Raw genomic sequence first — 21,239 nt, forward strand, 5'->3', positions numbered from 1 at the left:
AAAGGGTATCAGAGAAGGCATTTTGTAATGTTTGATCTACAGCGCAATCAAAGAGGGCACTTCAGCAGGGTTTATTTTCTGACATAAGGGCACCAGGGGGGCGATCTCACCCCCTGACCCCCCTTGAGTACGCCACTGGATACTTGAGTGTCAGGTTTCTTCTTTGTGCAATTGTCACTCTGCAACATCCTTTCATCTAATGAAAGGATTTAAAGGATGATGACAAAATTTTAAATATAAAGTTGCCCTCATATGGAAACACTGAGTTTTAGCCAAGAACAAAAAAATGTTCCAGTGTAGGCTTGACTAGTGTAAATTAGTCTTGTGTAACAATATGTAGGCTGTAAAGTACTTTATTTGTTTAACTGAGCACATTCCTTAAAATGTCAGTAGGCCTATAAAAAGAAAGAACACGTTGCAGAGTTTTGATTGATTTAAAGCATTAAGAGGGTTCATTGTCCTGGGGCAAAATTTTCCACAGAGATGTCAACTGAGATTTTTTTTCATCACATTTTTCACTCCATCTTTTTTACACAAGGAATGACAGTTTGTCTTATAAGAAGCCTATAGGTGATGAAAAACCACACAGAGATAGACCAGGGCCTCAGTTCAAATCTCCTCTTACATTAATATAGTAGGCTAACATCAACATGTATTTTTCAAATACTCCAAAACATTTCTGTAGGATTTAGAGATTATAGAAGGGTGTAGTGAAACACACTCACACTGTCTCTCTGCCCCATCTTCATGCTTCTTCCCTCCTTCACTTCTCACATAAGGATCCTATAAAGTTCCTGCGGTCAAAGGCACACGCATGCGCAGTAGAACTCCCAAGTAGCGTGTGTAGTAGTATTATTATTGTGAATGGGGGTAGGCGGAGGTGTGGGGGTGTCGAGGAGGGGTTATTTTGGGTGTACAGTCACAAGAGAGACTCGACGGAGCCAGGAAGTAGACTGTCGATGCGTTCAAGGACAACCGGCTTGGTCGTAATTTTGAAAATTGACATCTGTGAAAGACCCAGCAGTCTTTCATAGAAGACGGAAAAAGGGTTAAATATTTTTTGTTAAAGCTCTTTCAACAACTGGTGAAATAAAAACTTATACTGACGTCTGTTTGTGCTGTTACCTCGTATGCTTACGTTCTTACAGGCAATTTTTAATTTCTGAACAAGCCTACTTTGTTCTAAACTAAGGTTATGAAATGCTCTCAAGTAATACGGCTTACGTTTACATTTGTGGTTTTGTTGAATTATGCTGTACATAGGCTAAATGCAACTTTTAAATGATGTGTGAATATAATTCAAAATAGGTTACATGCTGGGAAGATATGTCAGAAAACACACTGTGTCATGCTATTCATGACTAAAACAAAAGCCGTCAAATCATGGACCATACTTACATAATCCTTTGGTTTTTATATGGATTATTTGTGTCCCAAGTGTCTTGAATGCACAGCACTCGGCGGGCCCACATGGGAGGAGCACTTGAAAGTTGCAGGTAGACCGGAGACACAGACAGGGAGCGCTCGTTTGTTGCCACTTACTGGAGATCACACGCTCGTCAACATAGAGAGAGGGAAGTATAGAGACACTGAGAGAGAGTGTGTGTGTGTGTGTGTGTGTGTGAGAGAGAGAGAGAGAGAGAGAGAGAGAGGAGGGAGGGAGAGCCACTCGGTCAAAGTGAGCTTTATCTATCGCGGTGGGTCACTTAATAAGAGCCATTTGGAGCTAGAGGCGGGAGCCGCAGCCAGACGCAGACCATCACAAGAAGGGGAGCAGTGATAATCTCACAGGGCAGCAGCTCAGAGCACATTGCTCTACACAGGGAAGAGAAAAAAACGAACACAGACACGGAAGAGAAGTGAGTGAAAGAAAGCAGAGTGAGGGACGGAAGGCGAGACAGACAAATTGACTTTTCATCTTCGGGATAACCAAAGAAGAAAAAAGAAAAGCAACAAAGTGAGAGAGAAGAGGCCGGACTGAGCTGGAGAAGATGCCGCGGGTAGTCCCGGACCAGAGGAGCAAGTTTGAGAATGAGGAGTTTTTCCGCAAGTTGAGCAGGGAGTGTGAGGTGAGTGTGCTCTGCCTCTACACACTGGATCCATTCTGTGTAGACGGCGGAAATTAAGACAGACAAGAGAGGAGAAAGCACGCTGGCGGCTCCAGTTGTTATAAACTTCAAACACATCACTTCATTCAATTTTAGAATGTAAACTTGAACATACTACACTTCAGTAAAATCTTGAAAATGTACCAAACGTCAACCAAAGGGCCCAGAAATAAGCAGTTTGACTAGAGGAATTGAACATATTTATTTAGACCAATCTCTCTCACATGTAGCTCTTTTCTTTTCACTAAATCACGTGTCCAATAAAAAAATGATATTAGAAGTGAAATAAATGTATACATTTTTTATCACTGGATAGGCTACCTGTGTAAAATTGCGCCATTTCGTATGAATTTTAACAAAGAATTGCATTTTTTTGTTTTAAATCAAAATGTCCTGTTCCTTATCAAATTACACCCTGTTGCTGGAGATGATCATTCAGAGTAAAAAAAACTCTTCTTGGAGTGTTTTAAGAAATTAGTATTACTCAGACTATATATAAATAAATGTATTACTTTAAATTTGGTGATGTGCTTTTTTTCTTCACAGATTAAATATACTGGCTTCAGGGACCGGCCCCATGAGGAGAGGCAAGCTCGTTTCCAGAACGCCTGCAGGGATGGACGGTCAGAAATTGTGAGTCCACAATTAAGTCCTTTTTTTATTCATCTTTTCCTCAAATACATACAGGAATGCAGTGTTAATTGATGAGTACTGTTTGTCTCAAGAGGAGAAGGAAAGAGTCCATGTGTTTGTTTCTGAGAATGTGACGCCGCAGAAATGAATTTTTTGGCCTAAATCAATTAAATTTGGTTCATCAAATTTTAAACACAGTTGAAACAAATGAGCTGTTATAGAGAAGACAGCGAGACCAGTTCAGTTGTGCAGCAGAACAGTGAGTGTGTGTTATGATTTGATGTGTTCTTGCATAAGGAAGTGGACGTGTTATCAGTCATGTCTTTACGCTCATGACTTCCCTCAGTGTCTCCACATACATCAGTGAACGGTAACACACAGACACTTACTTTTCACGACAAACACACACAGGGCTGCAATTTGGAGCCTAAAAATGGTCTCTTAAAGTCAACATCAGCTGTCATGTATTATTTTGGTACAAACGGTAAACATGTTTGGAAAGACGACTTCAGAGAGTGTGCAGAAAAATAAAATACCAACATGATGTCATATAATGCAGAACAGCCCACAAATGAATACTGACTTCAAAATGTTACATTTTGTTTTGCCCTTAAATTCCTCATGAATTATTTTGATTAGTTTTAAATCACTAGGAACAATTTTCTGAAAGGAATGCCAAACTTTCTCAGGATTAAATGAATAAGTTGTAACATCTTAGGAGTATTTAAGAGAAGCTCTTGAAAAAACAAACATTTGAAGGATGCCACAACAGGCCTTAGTTAAAAGTGATTTTTCTTGCAAAGACAAAGGAAATAGCAAGAAAATTTTTTCAGATGAATCCAATATAAAAGCAATCATCAGTCGCTTTTTGGACTTGAGTTGTTTTTGTGTTTTCTCCTTGTTTTTATCTGTGAGGAAGAGCCTCCCTCGGGTAATTGTTGCAGAAAGAGATAGTTTGTGGCCACAGTGTCGCAGAGTGTCTGTGTGCTGAAGCGCTCTCCCTCCATTTCCAAACCACACTTTTCTCCAGCCGCATCCTGGAATGCATCTGATCAGGCGACAGATTTTCAGATGGATGCCTCTAGAAGCCTGCTCTGTTGTAATACTGTAATGTAATGTAAAATATGTTCTACCTGAGCCAAAGTCCGGCATCCCAAATGTTGCAGGTCATTACCAAATTGTACTTCAATTATAAAAATAATACCAAGCGCTATTTATGCATACAAAATTGTCTCTGTCAGAGCTCTGTCTTTGTGCTGCATTTATACATTACAGTTGGCATATAACTGCTGGATAGTCTATTAATGACATGACAGTGCAGCATAATTTGTACGCTCATTTTAGGATTGTATAATCTTAATCCACAGAGCAACAGTCCTCATTGAACACGTCTACATTTCACTGTCTTCACTTCAAAATGAACCCAAGTGACCCTTGGTGTGTTCTTTCATCAGTGTGTGGTGTGGAGTTTGTGATGAGCAGTTTATAGCTCTCAAAACAAGTCATGACACATTAATATTCTCACCATCTAATTATTGTACTCTGGCAGTGTGAAATCTGTTTAAACTTCCTATTTAATCATGTGCTCTGCAAAGGTGAAGTCAGGTGAAATACTTGTGGGTGGCTGGTGTAAACAGGCACACAAAAAAAACACATGTGCGCACACACACAAACGCACACACATACGGCAAACTCCTGCTGTCTTAGTCATCCTCGAGGTATTTTTCACAAACATGTTGTCATCTTCACTGAGAGGAGGGGGAGCAGGGGACAGAGACGAGGCACATCTAGTTTTACCAACTTTTAGTGGGACATGATGAGTCTGTCTGTCTGTCTGTCTGTCTGTCTGTCTGTCCGTACGTCCGCTTGTCCATCTGTCAGTCTGTCCTCACTGTATTTATAACGCTCGTTGGCCGCCTGAATTGATAGCCAGAGTTTTAATGGTTTCAGAGCAGCCGTGACATCATGGGGCTAATTTCTCCATCAGCCAGACGATGCTATTTTCTAGTTGTAGTGTGAAAACAATCCGACACAAAGAGACTTTGAACGTACGGTCAGGGATCGCTCTGCAAGGACAGAGACGCAGAAAAGATTCAAACCATTTATTAGGTTTATAGAACAAAGAGCTACAACAAATTATTACTTTTAATATTAATCTGCTTACAATTAAAATTGTAATAAAAGAATAATTCTCAATAATTCATCGTTAAGTCTGGATTCAGCCTTAAATGTTGTAATAAAGCTCAGAGGGCCCAAAGTGGCATCAAAGAGACTTGATCCAGCAAATGTTTGACATTTCTGCTTTTAATGGACAGAAAGCGATGGGTGGATTATAGAAGTAATTTGGGATTACTTTAATTTTCAATAATGTTGCAGCTCTAAAAGTGATTGTGTTACTTTCAGATTGTCCCCCTCCTCTCAAGAATTTGTTTTGCGTATTCACGTTTGCTTCAGCTCCTCTGTGCTGAGCGACAGATGTGAGCAGTTTTTTTTTTTTTAAACATAATTTATTTTTGTATCCATCAGGAATGTTTTTCTGTTCTCAACTAAAATCTGAGTTCATGATGCGTCTCTAGAGAAAACAGAGCCAGATACTAACAGCTCTGTATGCGGTTGACATAGTTATATTCGAGAAGTCTCCAGCGAACATAAATTGAGAAATTATTTTACATTTGAACAGAAAAAGAAATCCTGTGTAAGCTAGTACATTTAAGAACAGATTTTGTTTGTTAGGGAGGGGAATATCGAGATGTATTTTATCTTCTTGTTTAGAAGAACATGTGAGAACCAGATTCCAAACAGAGTATTTTTATGCTGCTGTCCATGATTCAAATGTCTGTTAGAAATCTTGAAGTATCTTTAGCCCCCTCTGCGGTGCTTTTAATTTCACTCATTTAGTGTTTCTTGTTTTATCGTTCATGTCAATTCAGACGAGATGTAAATAAATGATAGGCCTGTTAACTCAGGATCAGAGAGATGGATACTTTGTTCAGTATGATTTGTTTTACTGTCTGCCCGTCTGAGCAGAAATACTGTCTAAATATTTTGACCGTCATGATTTGAGTCTTAATGCTTTATTTCTTACTCTGCATAAATCTCATAATAACAAACAAAATATTATTCAAGATTAATAAGAGGCTGCACACATCAAACTGCAGCACATGCACAATTCATTTTGTCTTCATTTAAAGGGCTCATTTACTTGTTTATTTTCATAATACATATACACTACCAGTCAAAAGTTTGGACACACCTTCTCATGCAATGGTTTTGTATGTGTTTTAATTATTTGAAACACTGTAGATTAATAACAAAGACATCAAAACTACGAAAGAACATATATGGAATTATTTAATTAACAAAAAAGTGTTAAACAAACCAGAATATGTTTTATATTTTAGAGTCTGTAAAGTAGCCCCCTTTTTCCTTCATGAAAGCTTTGACCACTCTTGGTATTCTCTCAGTCTGCTTCATGAAGTGGTCTCCTGGAATGGTTTACATGAGCCTTGTCAAGAGTTCATTTGTAGAATGACTTGCCTTCCTAATGTGTTTGAGACCATCAGTTGTGTTGTTCAGAGGTAGGGTTAGTACACAATGGATAGCCCTATTTGACTACTGTTGTAATCCAGATTATGGCAAAACCAGATTATGTCATAGTTTTGATGTCTTTAGCATTAATCTACAGTGTAAAAAATAATTTAAAAAATTAAACCCATTGAATGAGAAGGTGTGTCCAAAATTTTGACTGGTAGTGTATATTAATAAGAATTCCAAACACACACTCATGACGTGTAGCTGGAATCACAGAGCAACGCTAAACTGTTCAATATTGAGCTGATGAATGGGACAATAATCGAAAGTAAATCATGTTCTGCTCAGCTCATTAGAGATGAGTCGTTTTCTCGACTCTTATTGATTTTCATGCCAACCTGCTCGCCTGTCCTTCTCCTCTGTTATCTCTCTTTTCCTCTTTCTGCCTTTTCCATCAGCTTATTTCCTTTTGCTTTGTTCTTCTTTATCTTAAATTTTCTTTGTCTCTTAATTTTACGTCCATTTCCCTCCTTTGTCTGTTTTTCTTAACACTCAGCATGCTGTCCCAACCACTGTTTTCCTGTTCCACTTTATTCCTCCTTCTCATTTCCTTCATTTTCTCTCTCATTTTTCCTTTCCCTCTTTTGTTTCCCTTTGTTTCTCCGCATCTCTCTCCCTCTCTTTGCCTCTCCTTCCCTTTTTTCCTCCCGCAGTAGTAGGCAGCAAATGAGTATCAGATGGTTGTAATCCAATACTTCAAATACGGCAGAAATGATGACTCGGGTGGTTTTAGAGCTTTCGTTTGCGTGAGCGTGTGTGTGAGGGAGAGAGACATTTTTCTCTCTTTTTGTGCCCATATACACACTCAATAGTTTTCATCCTTTGCCTCCCTTTATTTCCTTCTCCTCCTCACACTGTTGTTCTCTCCTTCTTCTCTTTCATTCATTTTTCCTCCCTCCTTCTCTCTGATGAGGGACACATTTGACAGGGTGCATAATTTATATGCTTCCAGCTCAGTCCCAGCCCTTAATGCCCTTTGTATTGATCTGTCTCAACGAAATACAAAACACACAAACGCACACGTGCATACACACACACACACACACACACACACACACACACACACACACACACACACACACACACACACACATATAAAAAGCAGACATTTTATAACTTGATTTTCTGCTTCTCTGTAACTCACGTCTTACTGGCTGCAACGGAGAAATGCATTGTATTGATTTTCATTCTGTTTGGTGTGTGTGTGAGTGTGTGCTGAAGTGTGTGTGCATGCTTTTTGGTTAGGAATATCTCCCATCAGAGCAAGAAGCCATTCCACTGAAATCAAAAATGAGGACAGCTACAGGGAGATGTGATTATATGTTTGTGCGAGGAGAGCGGGCCAGTGGTTTGCTTTGTGCTTTGTTCAGAAAGGAGAGCGGTTACAATAAGAAGTGACAGAGAGAGAGAGAGAGAGAGAGAGAGAAAGAGAGAGAGAGAGAGCTACAGGGAGATGGAGAGAGAGAGACAGAGTTGAGGGCGGATGGGAGAAAGAAAGGAGAAAAAGAAAAACTCTGACGGGGTTTCAAACTAAAACTCTACCAGACGTGGACCCATTTTAAACTTATTCAAACATTCTCTCTTCACGCGTCTGCAAGAACCTTGTGGAAACATTTGATGAGACCGTATTACTGCGTGTGCTAAAAAAACACAGTTTTAAAATATTCATTTTGGATAGAAAAGTGTTTCCATCTGCATTTCTGTGACTTTTTAATGTCAAGTGGGTTACCACAGAATGTACTTTGATGACTACAGAAGACTTGAGAGAGTTAGAGAATAATGAAGAGGGGCACTTGGACCCCTACACACCTCCACCAAGGCCAGTAGTCAAGTATTCAATATTCATAACTACAAAGGCCAACACTGTGAGCTATATGTCTGAATATATTTCCCACATTTATGAGAATCATATCACATTGGATAATGTGTTGATCATGTTGAGCATCTTCATGAGAATGAAAGCCAACAATCATTTGGTTCCAGAATCCTTACCATGAGGGTGTCATACTTTATTCCTTTATACACTATACATTCATTTTCTTCAGTTTGTCTCTCCTGGTTGGTTATGACACATCAGCCTTTTCTTCTGGTAAAAAACAAGGTCTTCAAAACTCCACTCTCCGGTGCTGCCTGTTCCAAAATACAAGCACTAGATATTTGCTATCTCTTGGCCTTGGTATGAATGAATTTGGGATGTTTTTGGTATTTTTCAAATGTTTCATGTCTGAAGAATCGCAGAAGAAATTTAACAACCATTTACAGGCTGCTTAATATTCTCTGTAAAAGTAAAATCACTTCCTCAAGTAGAATAAATGGAGCTCTGTATTACCATAAATAAAGTCTAATGTGAGAGAGTCATTTATAGTGCAGAGCCTAATAAATTGAACTCTGCTCTGCACCTGGTTTGAGCCTCTTTTAGCTTATTGTTTTGATTCTAAAACACTTGTGTGCCAAATGTAGATGTTCAAGTTTTGTTCAGGGTTGTTTGAGACCAATGTAGTGCTCAAAAGTTTGTTCCTTTTTAATTCTGCAAAGCTCTGTGCTGGATGTGCAGATTCATGCCAACCCCAAATAGTTTTAATGACCAGTCAGGGCTGTTATTGTGTTTTTTCCTGAGTTGCTTGCCCTTGTTGGTCAAAAATCCCTTAGTGCAACTTTTATTTTTATCCTTAAGTTTGTCTCTTCTGACTTACTGTATTAATCTCTTCTCCCTCCTGTCCCTCTATTTCTCTCTCGCTCTCTTTCTCCCTACTCTCCAGGCCTTTGTAGCAACAGGTACCAACCTCTCTCTCCAGTTCTTTCCAGCCAACCTGCACGGAGATCAGAGGCAGGTTCCTACGAGGGATTATGTCGACTTTGAGAGAGAGACAGGAAAGGTAGGTCAAGTGCAAGATGTGCATCCTCTGCCACAAACACACTCATGTGCACACACTCTGAAAATATCTCAGACATGCAATGTTTTAGTCATGTGTCTTTTGACTCATCCAATTGTATTGCAACAAAAGACAATGTGAAACTGTAACAAAGGGAAAAAGCTTTCAGTGAAACACATGACTTTCTGTCTCCGTTCCTCATTTATTTTGTGAAATGAAAAATTTCAAGTTTCTTTTGAAAAAGAAAATTAAAAACATTTAATGCTTACAGCTTCAATAACTTCAGAATTTCAAGATTTTTTATTTTCAATCATAGACATTTTCATTCAAATTTAATTAACTCTATTTTATTATTATTTTCGTGGATCTGCAAACAGTAAAAATCTGCTTTCATATTATCATAATACCATGAATATAAGTCTCACTGGTATGCTAGACTGTATCATCTGTTTCCACCATCCTGCTAGCTACCGGTACGGTACTTGAGCTAAGTCACCGTAACGTTTGTAGTTGTTAGTTGTTAGTTACAGATGGACCCAACCAATTTGCAAAGACTTGCATCACCCACCTCCACTGCTCACTTGTTGTCTTGAATTGTGGGGTGTTTCCAATCAAATCAGGCACTTAACAAGATAGTGTACCCCCGTTTTCTTTAAATGTATGGTTATGAAATAATGAGTGGTAGAAGCTTTTGAGAAGTGGTGGGAGTACTAGACTGGTCCACCTTAATATATAACCAGAATGCTTTGTGCAGCAAAGCAACCTCTTGCTTCTTTGAATGGCATCTATGGGTGAAATACTTTAACACAATAACATACCTCTCTGCATTTTACACTGGTCTACTGACAGAGGCGATATGAAGGACGACAAAAAATGTATCTATAGTACATCTTAGACACTGAATTTATGATAATTCAAGGTTCAATAAAACTTTATCTATCATAGAGTGACAGAAAACTACTTTTGGTTAGTGGCTCAAACAACAAAAAAATCCTCCACACCAATTAGACTCACATCAATTCATACCCAAAGTTCTTTAAATGAGCGAAAGCACAGATGTAAAACATGTTGAAAAGTGGTGTTAATCTAGCTTTGCTTAGAATGCATATTGCAGTAAGAAAAAAAGAGTTCTGGTAAGTTCTCTTTTTGGCCAAAGGTACTTTGCCTGAGAGGAGCAGCTGAAACAAGTAGTGAAGGGGATGTGGAGAATCCTCAGTGATGCAGACCGCTTTTGCATGGTTGTAAAGCTCTGAGAGTTGGGTGTGGGTGATGCTGGTGATTATAGCTGCCTGTGGGATTATTCTAATACGTTTTTGTTTTTTTTGCATTTTTCAGGTAGATAGATGCACCAGGATATGATATGAAGTGTTAACAGTTGTTGAGATGTCCTGTCTGATTTTTAAGCTTTTGGCCTCTTCAAGAGACACATGCGCTGTTGGTCATGTTTCTCAACTATTCACAAATAATATGATCTAAATATTTAATGTCAAAAAAGAAAACTGTCACAGAGCAGTTCTTATGCTGTGAGTACCCTTACCCTTAAAACTTCCAGTAAATGTTTGGTTATGTTTGTACTTGAGTTTATTATAATACAGAAGTTTGAATTCAAACAGAATCATTTCATAGTGTTGTACTTTTACTGAAGTAACAAATCTGTGTGATTCCTTTACCACTGACTATCAGGATATTAAGGTAGTGTGTTGACATCTACCGAGCTTATCTCTTGTTCAAGCTGGACCACACTTGGACAGAGAGCAGACTGATTAGTGTGTAAGGTCCACAAAGACATATGAAAAAGGATCAGTTTCTGATCAACTCTTAGTCTTGCTGAGTCGAGCTGTTCAGCTGCTCAGTATTAATCCTTCTGCAGTACTTTCAAACCGTGTGCTCTGTTAACATCCAACACACTCCGCAGGTTGTGACCCCAGTCAGACTGAGCTGTTAATCATACACCATTGAGATTTTGAAAATAACGATTTGCTCTTCTTACTTGATGAAGATTAAAGTTAAACTACTTAAAGAGCTCAGAAGACGTTAGTTTGCTGCTGTTGTTACGGTGATATACACCGTACAGTGCAGTGGTGCTGCTGCTTGTTGTGTTTATGTGTATGTTAATTGTCTCCCCTGGCGCTCAGCCTGGACTTTGTATGTGTGTGTATATGTGTGAATGTGTGTCAGAAGGCCCTCCACGGACACTGGCCAGCTGAAATGAATGCCGGCTGGCGGCTCATTAAAAATGCATTCTGGGGAATCGATGGACCTCCATGCCCCAAGGCTGACGGACTAATCTCAGCCTGTTAATTATTTAACACACGAGCCCCGATGGCTGAGAACTGTGTGTGTTTTGTGTGTGTGTGTGTGTGTGTGTGTGTGTGTGTGTGTGTGTGTGTGTGTGTGTGTGTGTGTGTGTGTGTCTGTGTGTCTGTGTGTGTGTGTGGGCTTGTGCTAACGGGCACCAGGCATCTTGCAGACAAGTTCCTGATGTGGTGTGTGTGTATCAGACAAAGAGAGAGAGAGGGGGGACTGCATATGTGTATGGCAGCCACACAAAGTTGGGCGTGTGTGTGTGTAAGACGATACCCTTTTCTTTGTCACCTCTGCGGTGCTCACAGATCTATGAAGTTTTAATGAGGCTAGAAGTCGTCAACGTAAAATAGTTTCAGAGAACTAAAGCCAAGCGCTCTCTCTCTTCCTCTTTCACACACACACACAGACACACACACACACACACACACACACACACACACACACACACACACACACACACACACACAAACACACAAACACACATACTGAGACAAATATACAGATGTGAGATAAACTTGATGACAGCCAGCTCTTTCATCATTTTTCGCTGGACAGCTCACAAAAGTTCACTCCAGATCAGTGAAATGTTGTATTAATGAAGCTCCAACAAAACACAAGTATAAGCTTTCAGTCCCTTCTTTTATGTGATATTAATTTATGTTACACATGGATGAAAGAGGACAGTGCAGCGCATTGTGGTTTGAGGAGTAATTTACTGTAAAGAGAAATATTGTTTGGAGGAAAGTTCACAAACTCACTCAGTTGTTCCAAAGCAGAGCCTTTAATTGTGTATAAAGTGTACATTTTCTGCAGTGTTGCTTTACCACAAGTTCAGCTTTCATTTCACACACAAAGAATCACACACAACAACAAACGCACACCCCGCTCTCTGATCCTGCCGGACCTCCCTGTAGAATACAACTGTCATGCCGAGGCAGGGATCTTGTGGACGTTGCAACTTTTTCCCCTAATTACTGTCAATGCTTAACTACACATACACACACACACGCGCGCACACACACACGCACACACGCACGCGCGCACGCACGCGCACACGCACACGCACGCACACACACACACACACACACACACACACACACACACACGCACACGCACGCACACGCACAGAGAGAGAGAACTTCACGCACACTTACAGCCAAACATCTGATGGTTGTTGATGTTTATTTTTCTCTTTCCGTTATATAATCTGTACACTTAAAATATATATTAATGTCATGACTGATGCTGGACAAAAATGTTGTCGTCCATTTGAACACAAGAAGAAAAAGGAAAGGAAAGGAAAGGGATGACTGTGTAGCTCAAAAACTGTATTCCAGTCTCAGCTCCAGGTTAATTTTTATCCACTGATTTCTTTATTTTCTCTCTTTTCATTGTATTTTTTTCAGTCTTCCAGCTTCCCTTCTTTTTCCTGTTTGTTATTTCTGTGGCATTTTGGACATCAGTTTCTTCCTCCATCACTCCTATCTTCCCTCTTTCCATCCCCCTGCTTTTTGCTTACATCCTCATTCCCACTGTACATCCCCCTCTCCCTCTTTCACTCACTCCATCCGCTCACCCCCTTCGTTCCTCCCTTTCTCTTGCCTTCTTCATTTCCAAACCCTGACAGTGCCAAACCAAAAGGGTAGTAGAGCCATGTTAAACTTGGCAGCTGAATATAATGCGTGTGCAGATGTGTGTGTGTGTGTGTGTGTGTGTGTGTGTGTGTGTGTGTGTGTGTGTGTGTGTGTGTGTGTGTGTGTGTGTGTGTGTGTGTGTAATAGAAAGAGAGAATGGTTTTGAAAGACAGAGAGGGAAAGAGTAAAAGTAGAGGCTTTAGTTGAAGGGCTAATGGGAGCCAGCTGTGGACGAGGTTAATTTTAGCATCAGAAGCTAACTCGCTAGTGAGAATTAACCCGGCCCTGGGCATGAGTTGAGTTTTAGCATCAGCAGCTGGTTGACCAACAGCTTTTAAAGACTGGAGCAGTTTGCTCATTTTGGTTTAAGTTTAAGTTTTGTGGCTGTACTCACGCAGGATGTAACTGTTTCCACTGAGCTTCTTCTTTTTAATCTCTCCTTTTAGCTAGACTAGATTTTCAGCCAGGTAGCTTCTCATGGAGTGTGCAGTACCCAGATCTGGACTACTCTTAGTGTGCTCGCTATGATGTTTTGTGTTTGAAAGTCGGACATCGTTTTTGTTCATATTAGTACTAGTTTATCCATCCGTCCCTCCATCCATCACTTTTAACTTCCAAACTTCAGGCTCAGAGGGTTTTAGCATTACTTGCTACACAATCATATTTCATACTGTAGTTGAGGGAGCTTAACAACATACAACCTCACTTTTGGTTTTTAGAACAGAAGTCTTTGTGACTTTATCCCACCTCCCATGGATCTTTTCATACACAGGCCATTGTTGATAAAAAGGTTTTGAATTCACTTCTACATTTTTCTCTTTCATAACTAAGCAGTTTGAGTGTTTTCTAATTGTCAAGAGCTCCTTCCCTCCATTCAGTCATCCATTTGTTGTCATCCAGAGACTTTTGTATGTGGTTTCCTTTGTGTGCAGAAATTGCCGTGCTTCTTTCTGACCTCTAGGTAAAACAGATACTGGTCTTTCTTTTCTTCCTTTTTTATGTCCTGTACTCCACCCTTTTTAGCTTGCCAAATTACACGAATGTGTGTATTTGTGTCTAAAAAATATATTGCACATAGTCCTCAAAAATAGATTAATTGGATGTGCCACACTTTGTGAAAATATAGGTAGCAGTTTTGCTTTGATTTAAACAAGGTAAAATTAATTGGACGGATGCAGACGCTCCAGCGTTTTTGGACTTTTCTCTGCACCTGATTTTTTCAGTGCTGAATGAGTTGGAACACCCAGAAACTTGGTTCAAAATATGAAATTTGAAACAGGACAGTGTTTTCAGTACCGACTGATTGCTAGTGGAAAAGTCAAATCTGTAGAAGTGACTTTAGACGAGATTGTAACCACAGGAATTACTCTGCAAGTTTCACTGTTGGAGGTTGTGTGTTTTTTGCATAAGTGTGTGTATGTACTAGTGCATAACAGTGACTGTGATTGCACAGTACCCCTGCATGCTGATGAGATGGTGGCGCCAGACTGAGCCTCACACACACACACACACACACACACACACACACACACACACACACACAAATACTCACAAACAAAAAGGGTAAACAAAACCTGAAACACAGAGAAAACAGTGAAAAGAGGCAGAAGGAGACAGACACACATTAGTGGTTGCGGGGCGGGGAGGGATAGGGACTCAATGAAAAGCAGATGAGAAGCTATCAGCTGCATGATGGGTAGGATGGACTGTCAGGGAGGAGTTCAAACACAATCAGGACAGAAGCACACAGGTTTAACACGTCATTCATTCTCAAACCATATTCTGTGACTTCTGTCGAAATGTATGCTCCTCTCAGCGTGAAATGGAATATATTTGACTGTACATACGACTCCATCTTAAGGTCCAAACATATTTGTCTTGTATATAATCACATAACATAAACGTAACCATTTCCCATCAGCACCAGTTCTACTCTGTATTTTGTATTTAAGTAAGTACTTCTAATATGGTGAACATGTTAAACACCATGCCATCTAAACACTAGCTGGTGGGATTGTGTAGTTATTAGTTTTGTTAGCAAGCTCTGTTAGCATTTAGCTCAAAACACTACTGTGTCTGAGTATAATCTCACAGAGTTATGCCCATGGCTGAAGCGTCTTAGATAGCCTACTACACGTTGGCTCTCTTTAGCTATAGGGGGCACCTCATTCATTTTTTATCCCTGTACTGTCTCTCTGTTCACACAACCTCCATCCCACGGGAGATACCACTGTTTCCCAGTCATAAAAGTAATAACTGATTAATAGGAGTCAATAAAAATTTGGGCAAATATGGACACAGCTGTCAGTAACTGTGCAAATATGTTGTTGTAACTGTGCAGCCCTGCAGCTCCACACCTTGAGCTATATGACTTCAGCTTAGTAAAGCCTGCACATGATGGGACAACCAATTAAAAAATAGTTTATTTTTAAATCATACATACACAAAATATGACCCCAGCATCTTGACTTTTCAAAGGGTTTTATAATAAAAACCACGCCTAACATTTTTTTGTCCTTATCTGGTACAAAAAGTTGCACAGAAGCTGCACAGCACCACTGTTTGTGGAGGGTGAACACATCCAAGACAATCAATGCTGGAGCCAGAGAGTACAGTTTAATAGGTGCAAGATGTTCTGGTTTACAGACTAAAGCAGATTTTGATGTGCTGACTGTTCTCATCCTGCCACAGCTGTAAGTCCAGTCTTTTAAAACAACAAGTACATTCAGGGTTAAAGAGACTAAACATGAATATATCTCCTGTGCGCTGAAGTCTCTGTGAGGTTCTGTTTTTTTGTGGGGGGTAGACTTTGTCATGTTTTCCAATATGCCGTCTACAGATGTATTTCAACCCTGCAGCAGTTTAATTATTTCAAAGTTCTTGTTGATCATAGTCCCCACCCCTTCCCCATCACACACGCACACCACACACAATGGCTCGCACACACACTCCTCTGATGTCATTTTTCATTTGACACCTCTGTTGCCCTCTAATTAAGTCATCAGCTTTCAGCCTGCAGTATGCTCCTCTGTCCTCTGTCACATGCATATCAACATCATTTATGTGCTGCATGTGTAGATGTATGCCCTGTATATGTGTGTATATATGTGTGTGTGGGCTGCGTGCGCAGTGTGTGGTGTTATGTTTCCTTTTGAACGGAAGCTGTGCCACCAGTGCGTGACTTGTCAGTGACATCATCAAAGCGAGACCACTAATTGGTTCCCTCTGCTACTGCTGCTCTGCATCCCACAGTATGTGCATGTGTTCTGTGTGTGTGTGTGTGTGTGTGGGTGTGTGAAGATGAGTTTCTAAATCTAATATATGCTGAGTACTTGTTTAAAACATTTCATGGACCTCATAGAATCGAGCTCATCATAGGTGGGCTGTGCTGTCCAGCCTCACAGACAGTTGGAGTCTCTCTGTTCAGAGATATCACTGCACAATAAAACCTCTTCCATGCAAACACACTCACATACACATATGGTACCATCACCATCTCCTCCCACAGGGTTTCATATTTCCTGCTCTGGGCTTCAGATTAATGACCACACCCACTCCCATGATCCACTGCAGCACACACACAGAAAAGGGTTCTCTGTTTAAATGCTCTTTGTGTGCATCAAAGTGTTTTTTGTTGGCATTGTGTCTTTGTGTTGCAGTGAACATCTGTCTCGGTATCCAAGGTAGAAGCAGAAACAACATCCATGCTCTTGTTTTTGTGTCTGTATTTGAGGGTTGGAAAGAAAAATGAGAGAGACAGGTCAGTCTGGTGTGAAATCCAGCATGTGCGTGTCAACACCATTTCTCTATTCTTAGTCCTTCTCTTCCAGTAACTGTCGGCTGAGCTGCGCTCAAGTATGCAACACCACTCACCTGAATTTTTCCTTAGTGTGAACTTGTATACCCGTACTTATAGTATCTGAATGTGTTTTGTCAATCATTTTGGACCTTTTGGTGCACGTCTCTGTCGCGATGGGAAAAACATGAAGGAGAACTCATGTGCAGAATTAATAAAGATTTTAAGAATAGAAGAACAAACAGGTACAGACAAATTGTACTATAAATGTTTGGAACTAAATCAAAAAGAAAACACTGGGAACACAAGGAATCACACAATGAACACAAGGAATGATCCAACACAGGACAGGGGAAACAGAGAAACTAAATACCCAGAGTAAATAACACAGGTGTGGAACAAAAGAAACAGGTGAAACTAATGCAGTTAATCAAAAAAGTAAGGAAACGCACAAGGACAGGAAGTAAAACTTACCGGAAACACAGGGATCAAGAACTAAAAAATAAAACAAGGAAACAAGGCATGAAACACAAGAAAAAAACGAAACTAGACATCAACTCATGACAGTCACTAGTCTCCTAAAGTCTTTAGTAAAGCAGTATTGGTACGACAGTGATATATGAGAACAACTTGTCAGAATGTTTTGAGTATTTATAATCAAAGGTCAATTTGCAAAAATCTGCTCTGCTCAATATTTTCTTTTAGTAATAATTATCTGCTAAATTACTACTACATTAATAGTGCTTTGTGAAATTCTGCAACACGGCCTGCTATGCCAGGATTTAAATTGAATTAACCTCCACTACACTACACAACTGTAATCATTATTGGCAGGAAGAGAATTAGCTTTAATAAACACCTTAAATGTAACATCAACAACAAGCTCTGGTTTTGGTAAAGATAAAAACAGACAGAAGTCACTCAATTGTACTTCATCCGCCGTATTGAATCATCATAAGGATACATTCTGCTTTAATGCAATGTAACAGAAGCCATCAGCTGTTCAAGCTGTTCTCTTCATTGAATGCATTCATGTTTTTTCTGCATATGGCCTGCGAGTGATAAAATCTGTGGCAACAATCTCTCTTTCTGTTTCTCTCTCTTCTGCTTTTGTAACTTGATCTGTAGCCTGTGTGTGGATTTGCATGATATTTCAATACCCATGCCAGCCATAGGAACAAACGGTGGTTTTTGGCCCTCCGGTGTGCATGAAGAAGGCTTTGCATGGTAATGATGCACATTGTATATCTGCAGGCAGTTGGAGGCCCACACAGGGGTCCAGGACCAGCTCAATACAGACTGTCAGTGAACCAGTGAACTATTGCTTTTTGATTAAAGACATACAGCATGACCTGGCAAATGTTCTCCAGGTCTCTAATGGGGAAGACAAATGGACTGATAGAGCTGAAGAGTGAAGGGGTGTCACGGCGACTTTTTTGCAGTGAGTTTACCTGCAGTGTGTTTGGAATGGAGGCTGACTGCTCGCTGAATAAAAAGAGAAAACATGATGTAGAAGTAAAGTTGTAGATCCTAGGTGAGTACTTGCAGGTCAATACCATCCTGTGTCACTTGGCTCCTCCTCCTTTGAAGCACAAAGCCTACAAAACAACACATTCAACCTTAATGCTCTGGCTGTCTGTCATGTGATGTTTGTGTCTTGCACGTTGTTTTTCAGCGTTCATAATTACAGGGAGGGAAAACAGAAGAAGAGAGAGTGATCATGAAGTGGAGAGCAACGTACTATTATACTGCTGTTAGTTTGGCAGGTGGTGCGTGCGTGCGTGCGTGCGTGCGTGCGTGCGTGCGTGCGTGCGTGCGTGCGTGCGTGCGTGCGTGCGTGCGTGCGTGCGTGCGTGCGTGCGTGCGTGCGTGCGTGCGTGCGTGCGTGCGTGCGTGCGTGCATGCGGTCAGTAGACGTTGTATTCAGAATAGAAGAACAGAAGGCCAGTAACGTGCTTTATCTCCACCTGCTGCTGTCACACCTGACACGCACACACAGCTCCCCGCTCTCATTGTTGCCTTCCTCTCACTCTCTCTCTTCTCTCCTATTCTCTCTCTTTTTCTTTCATTGTATCATCTATTACTCTCTCACTTTCTCACTTTTTCTTTTATAACATCACTCTGTAACTCCTCTCTCACCTTTTCTCTCAGCATTGTCGTTTACAGAGAAAATTAAAAAAAAAAAGTTTAATCAAATGTTGTTTCAAAATTTAAAAGTTGATGTATGTTTTTACCTAGTGCTGTTTTTTTGCTGTATTCATTTCTACAACACTCCCTGCATACTTTCCGGCCAAAATTCAACTCTTCAAGTCTAGATTTGTATCTCCATTTTTAGCCTGGTGCACTGTAGTGCACATGCAGGTGCACTATCACAGGGGAAAACCCACACAAATGCTCCAGTGCAGACAGTGAAAAAGAAGATGAAGAATGCTTTAAAAGTGGAAGTAGACAACACATGATTCAACCTTGACTATTTTGGGAAAATCTACTTCATAAGTGTTGATGAACAAAAGAGATTTTAGTCAAATCCTTAGTCTGAGGTCAAGGATACTTTGAGTGTGTTTGAAGGAGTAAACCCTCACTCACCATTGTTAGCTGTATGAACATGATGGTCGGTCCTCTTTGTTGACGTGTAGACTAAAACACTGTCCAGTTCTTATTTATAAGTCTACTTTTAGGTCTGCCTGCTTCACTACTTCTTACCTTCATCAGACAGATGAGTACAGGAACTCATACTTTTTGATCTCAGGAACTTTTACTCTCTGTTCCAAAGGTCAGAACTGAGCTGGGTGAAAAGGCTTTTACATTTGCTCCTTTTACTTAGAATGAATTACAAAAAGAGCTGAAGCTCAATAAACTGGTGTCATTAGGTGATTTTAAGGTGTTGTGAAACAGTTTGGAGGCAGACACATCAGTCTGAAGTTGTGCTGCTTGATTTATTTATGATTTTGATTGATCTGGACAAACATTTTTCATTGTATTGATATATTTGAAAGCTGCATAAACATTTATTTTATACTGTTTGTATGAATGGCTGCTCTTTTGTAAACTTTGTAAACTGTGCTGCTCTGTATCTTGGCCAGGACACGCTTGAAAAAGAGATTTTTAATCTCTATTTGAATAAAGGTTGAATAAATAAAGATGGGCAGAATGTATTCATTAGAGTTTTCCATAGGAATTATTTTCTTTGTCTAAGGCAATTCGTGTTCGTGCTGAAGTCCTGTATTGCAAATTTTTAAACTCTTGGTTGCTGGCTGTGAAAGAGCCGCAGTGTGTCAGCGTGTTGTGGAGAGGCAGCATGAATCAGGAATGATTCATGTTATATGAACTTGAGTGTCATAATGTCCTGGCAGCAATCTCATGCTGTGTTTCGCTTTGTGTTTTTTCAATCTGTGTTGTTTATCTCTTCACAGAACGCTTTCCTATCTGTAACAGGAGAACCGGATGATGATGAGTAACTGTGTTGATTTGATTTGATACAAAAAGAAGGAAAGGAGCAAAGAAAGAAAGAATATGAGTAAAAGAAAGACAGAGAAAGAAAGAAATAATGAGGCAGGAAGAGAGAGTGAATTGTCTGTGACTGGCTGCTGAGTCAGACACACATACACACACACAAACTCACACACACACACAACACATGTAATGTGTGAATAACACACACACACATATTTCCAGACAGACTAGATCTTATCTTTATCCAAATGAGCCACACACACACACACACACACACACACACACACACACACAGTCTGAATGTCAGTCAGTCTTCCAGACTCTCTGATAGTCATTAATGTAACATTCTTTTGGATAATAACATAATTACAGTACTAAATCAGCTGGTGCCACCAGCTCTGACAGTTGACACAAAGACATATAAACAAACACACACACACACACACACACACACACACACACACACACACACACACACATTCACACACAGAAAGCGCACAGTTCAAAGGAAAAGTAAAATGGAATAGCGCCACCCTCAGTCTATTTTCAAAAATGTAAGAAGAAAGCTGAGAAATGACAATGCTTGATTCTGTGTTATATATCTGAACTATTAAAATGCATGTGTGTGTGTGTGTGTGAGTGTGAGTGTGAGTGTGGTTGTGATTGTGTGTTAGTTCATTTTAATTTGTTTACATGTGTGTTTGTTTTTTTGTCTGTTTTCATGCGTGGGAGAGACAAAGTGCCACAATTCACGAGACTCAAAACACTGATGCTCATTGTGTTCACACCTCTCGTGGGCACTGCGCCGTGTGCGTGCGTGTGTGTGTGTGCATTCGTGTGTGTG

The 21,239-nt window shown here is 40.1% G+C and overlaps 1 protein-coding gene across 4 annotated transcripts in view; it reads left to right on the plus strand.

The window, feature by feature from the left end:
- Positions 1–1,468: 1,468 nt before the first annotated feature.
- Positions 1,469–21,239, plus strand: part of cbfb (core-binding factor subunit beta) — a 39,696-nt gene continuing 19,925 nt past the window's right edge. For 2 of the 4 annotated variants that reach the window (XM_034686413.1, XM_034686414.1), the window contains exons 1-3: positions 1,498–2,069; positions 2,655–2,741; positions 9,092–9,208. In XM_034686413.1, the coding sequence (XP_034542304.1) occupies positions 1,992–2,069; positions 2,655–2,741; positions 9,092–9,208 (282 nt within the window). In that variant the 5' untranslated portion in view covers positions 1,498–1,991. Of the gene's footprint in view, positions 2,070–2,654; positions 2,742–9,091; positions 9,209–21,239 lie in introns of all 4 variants that reach the window. The other 2 variants (XM_034686415.1, XM_034686416.1) reach the window with 2 other exon arrangements.

Source organism: Notolabrus celidotus, chromosome 6 (genome assembly GCF_009762535.1).
Source record: "Notolabrus celidotus isolate fNotCel1 chromosome 6, fNotCel1.pri, whole genome shotgun sequence".
NCBI lineage: Eukaryota > Metazoa > Chordata > Actinopteri > Labriformes > Labridae > Notolabrus > Notolabrus celidotus.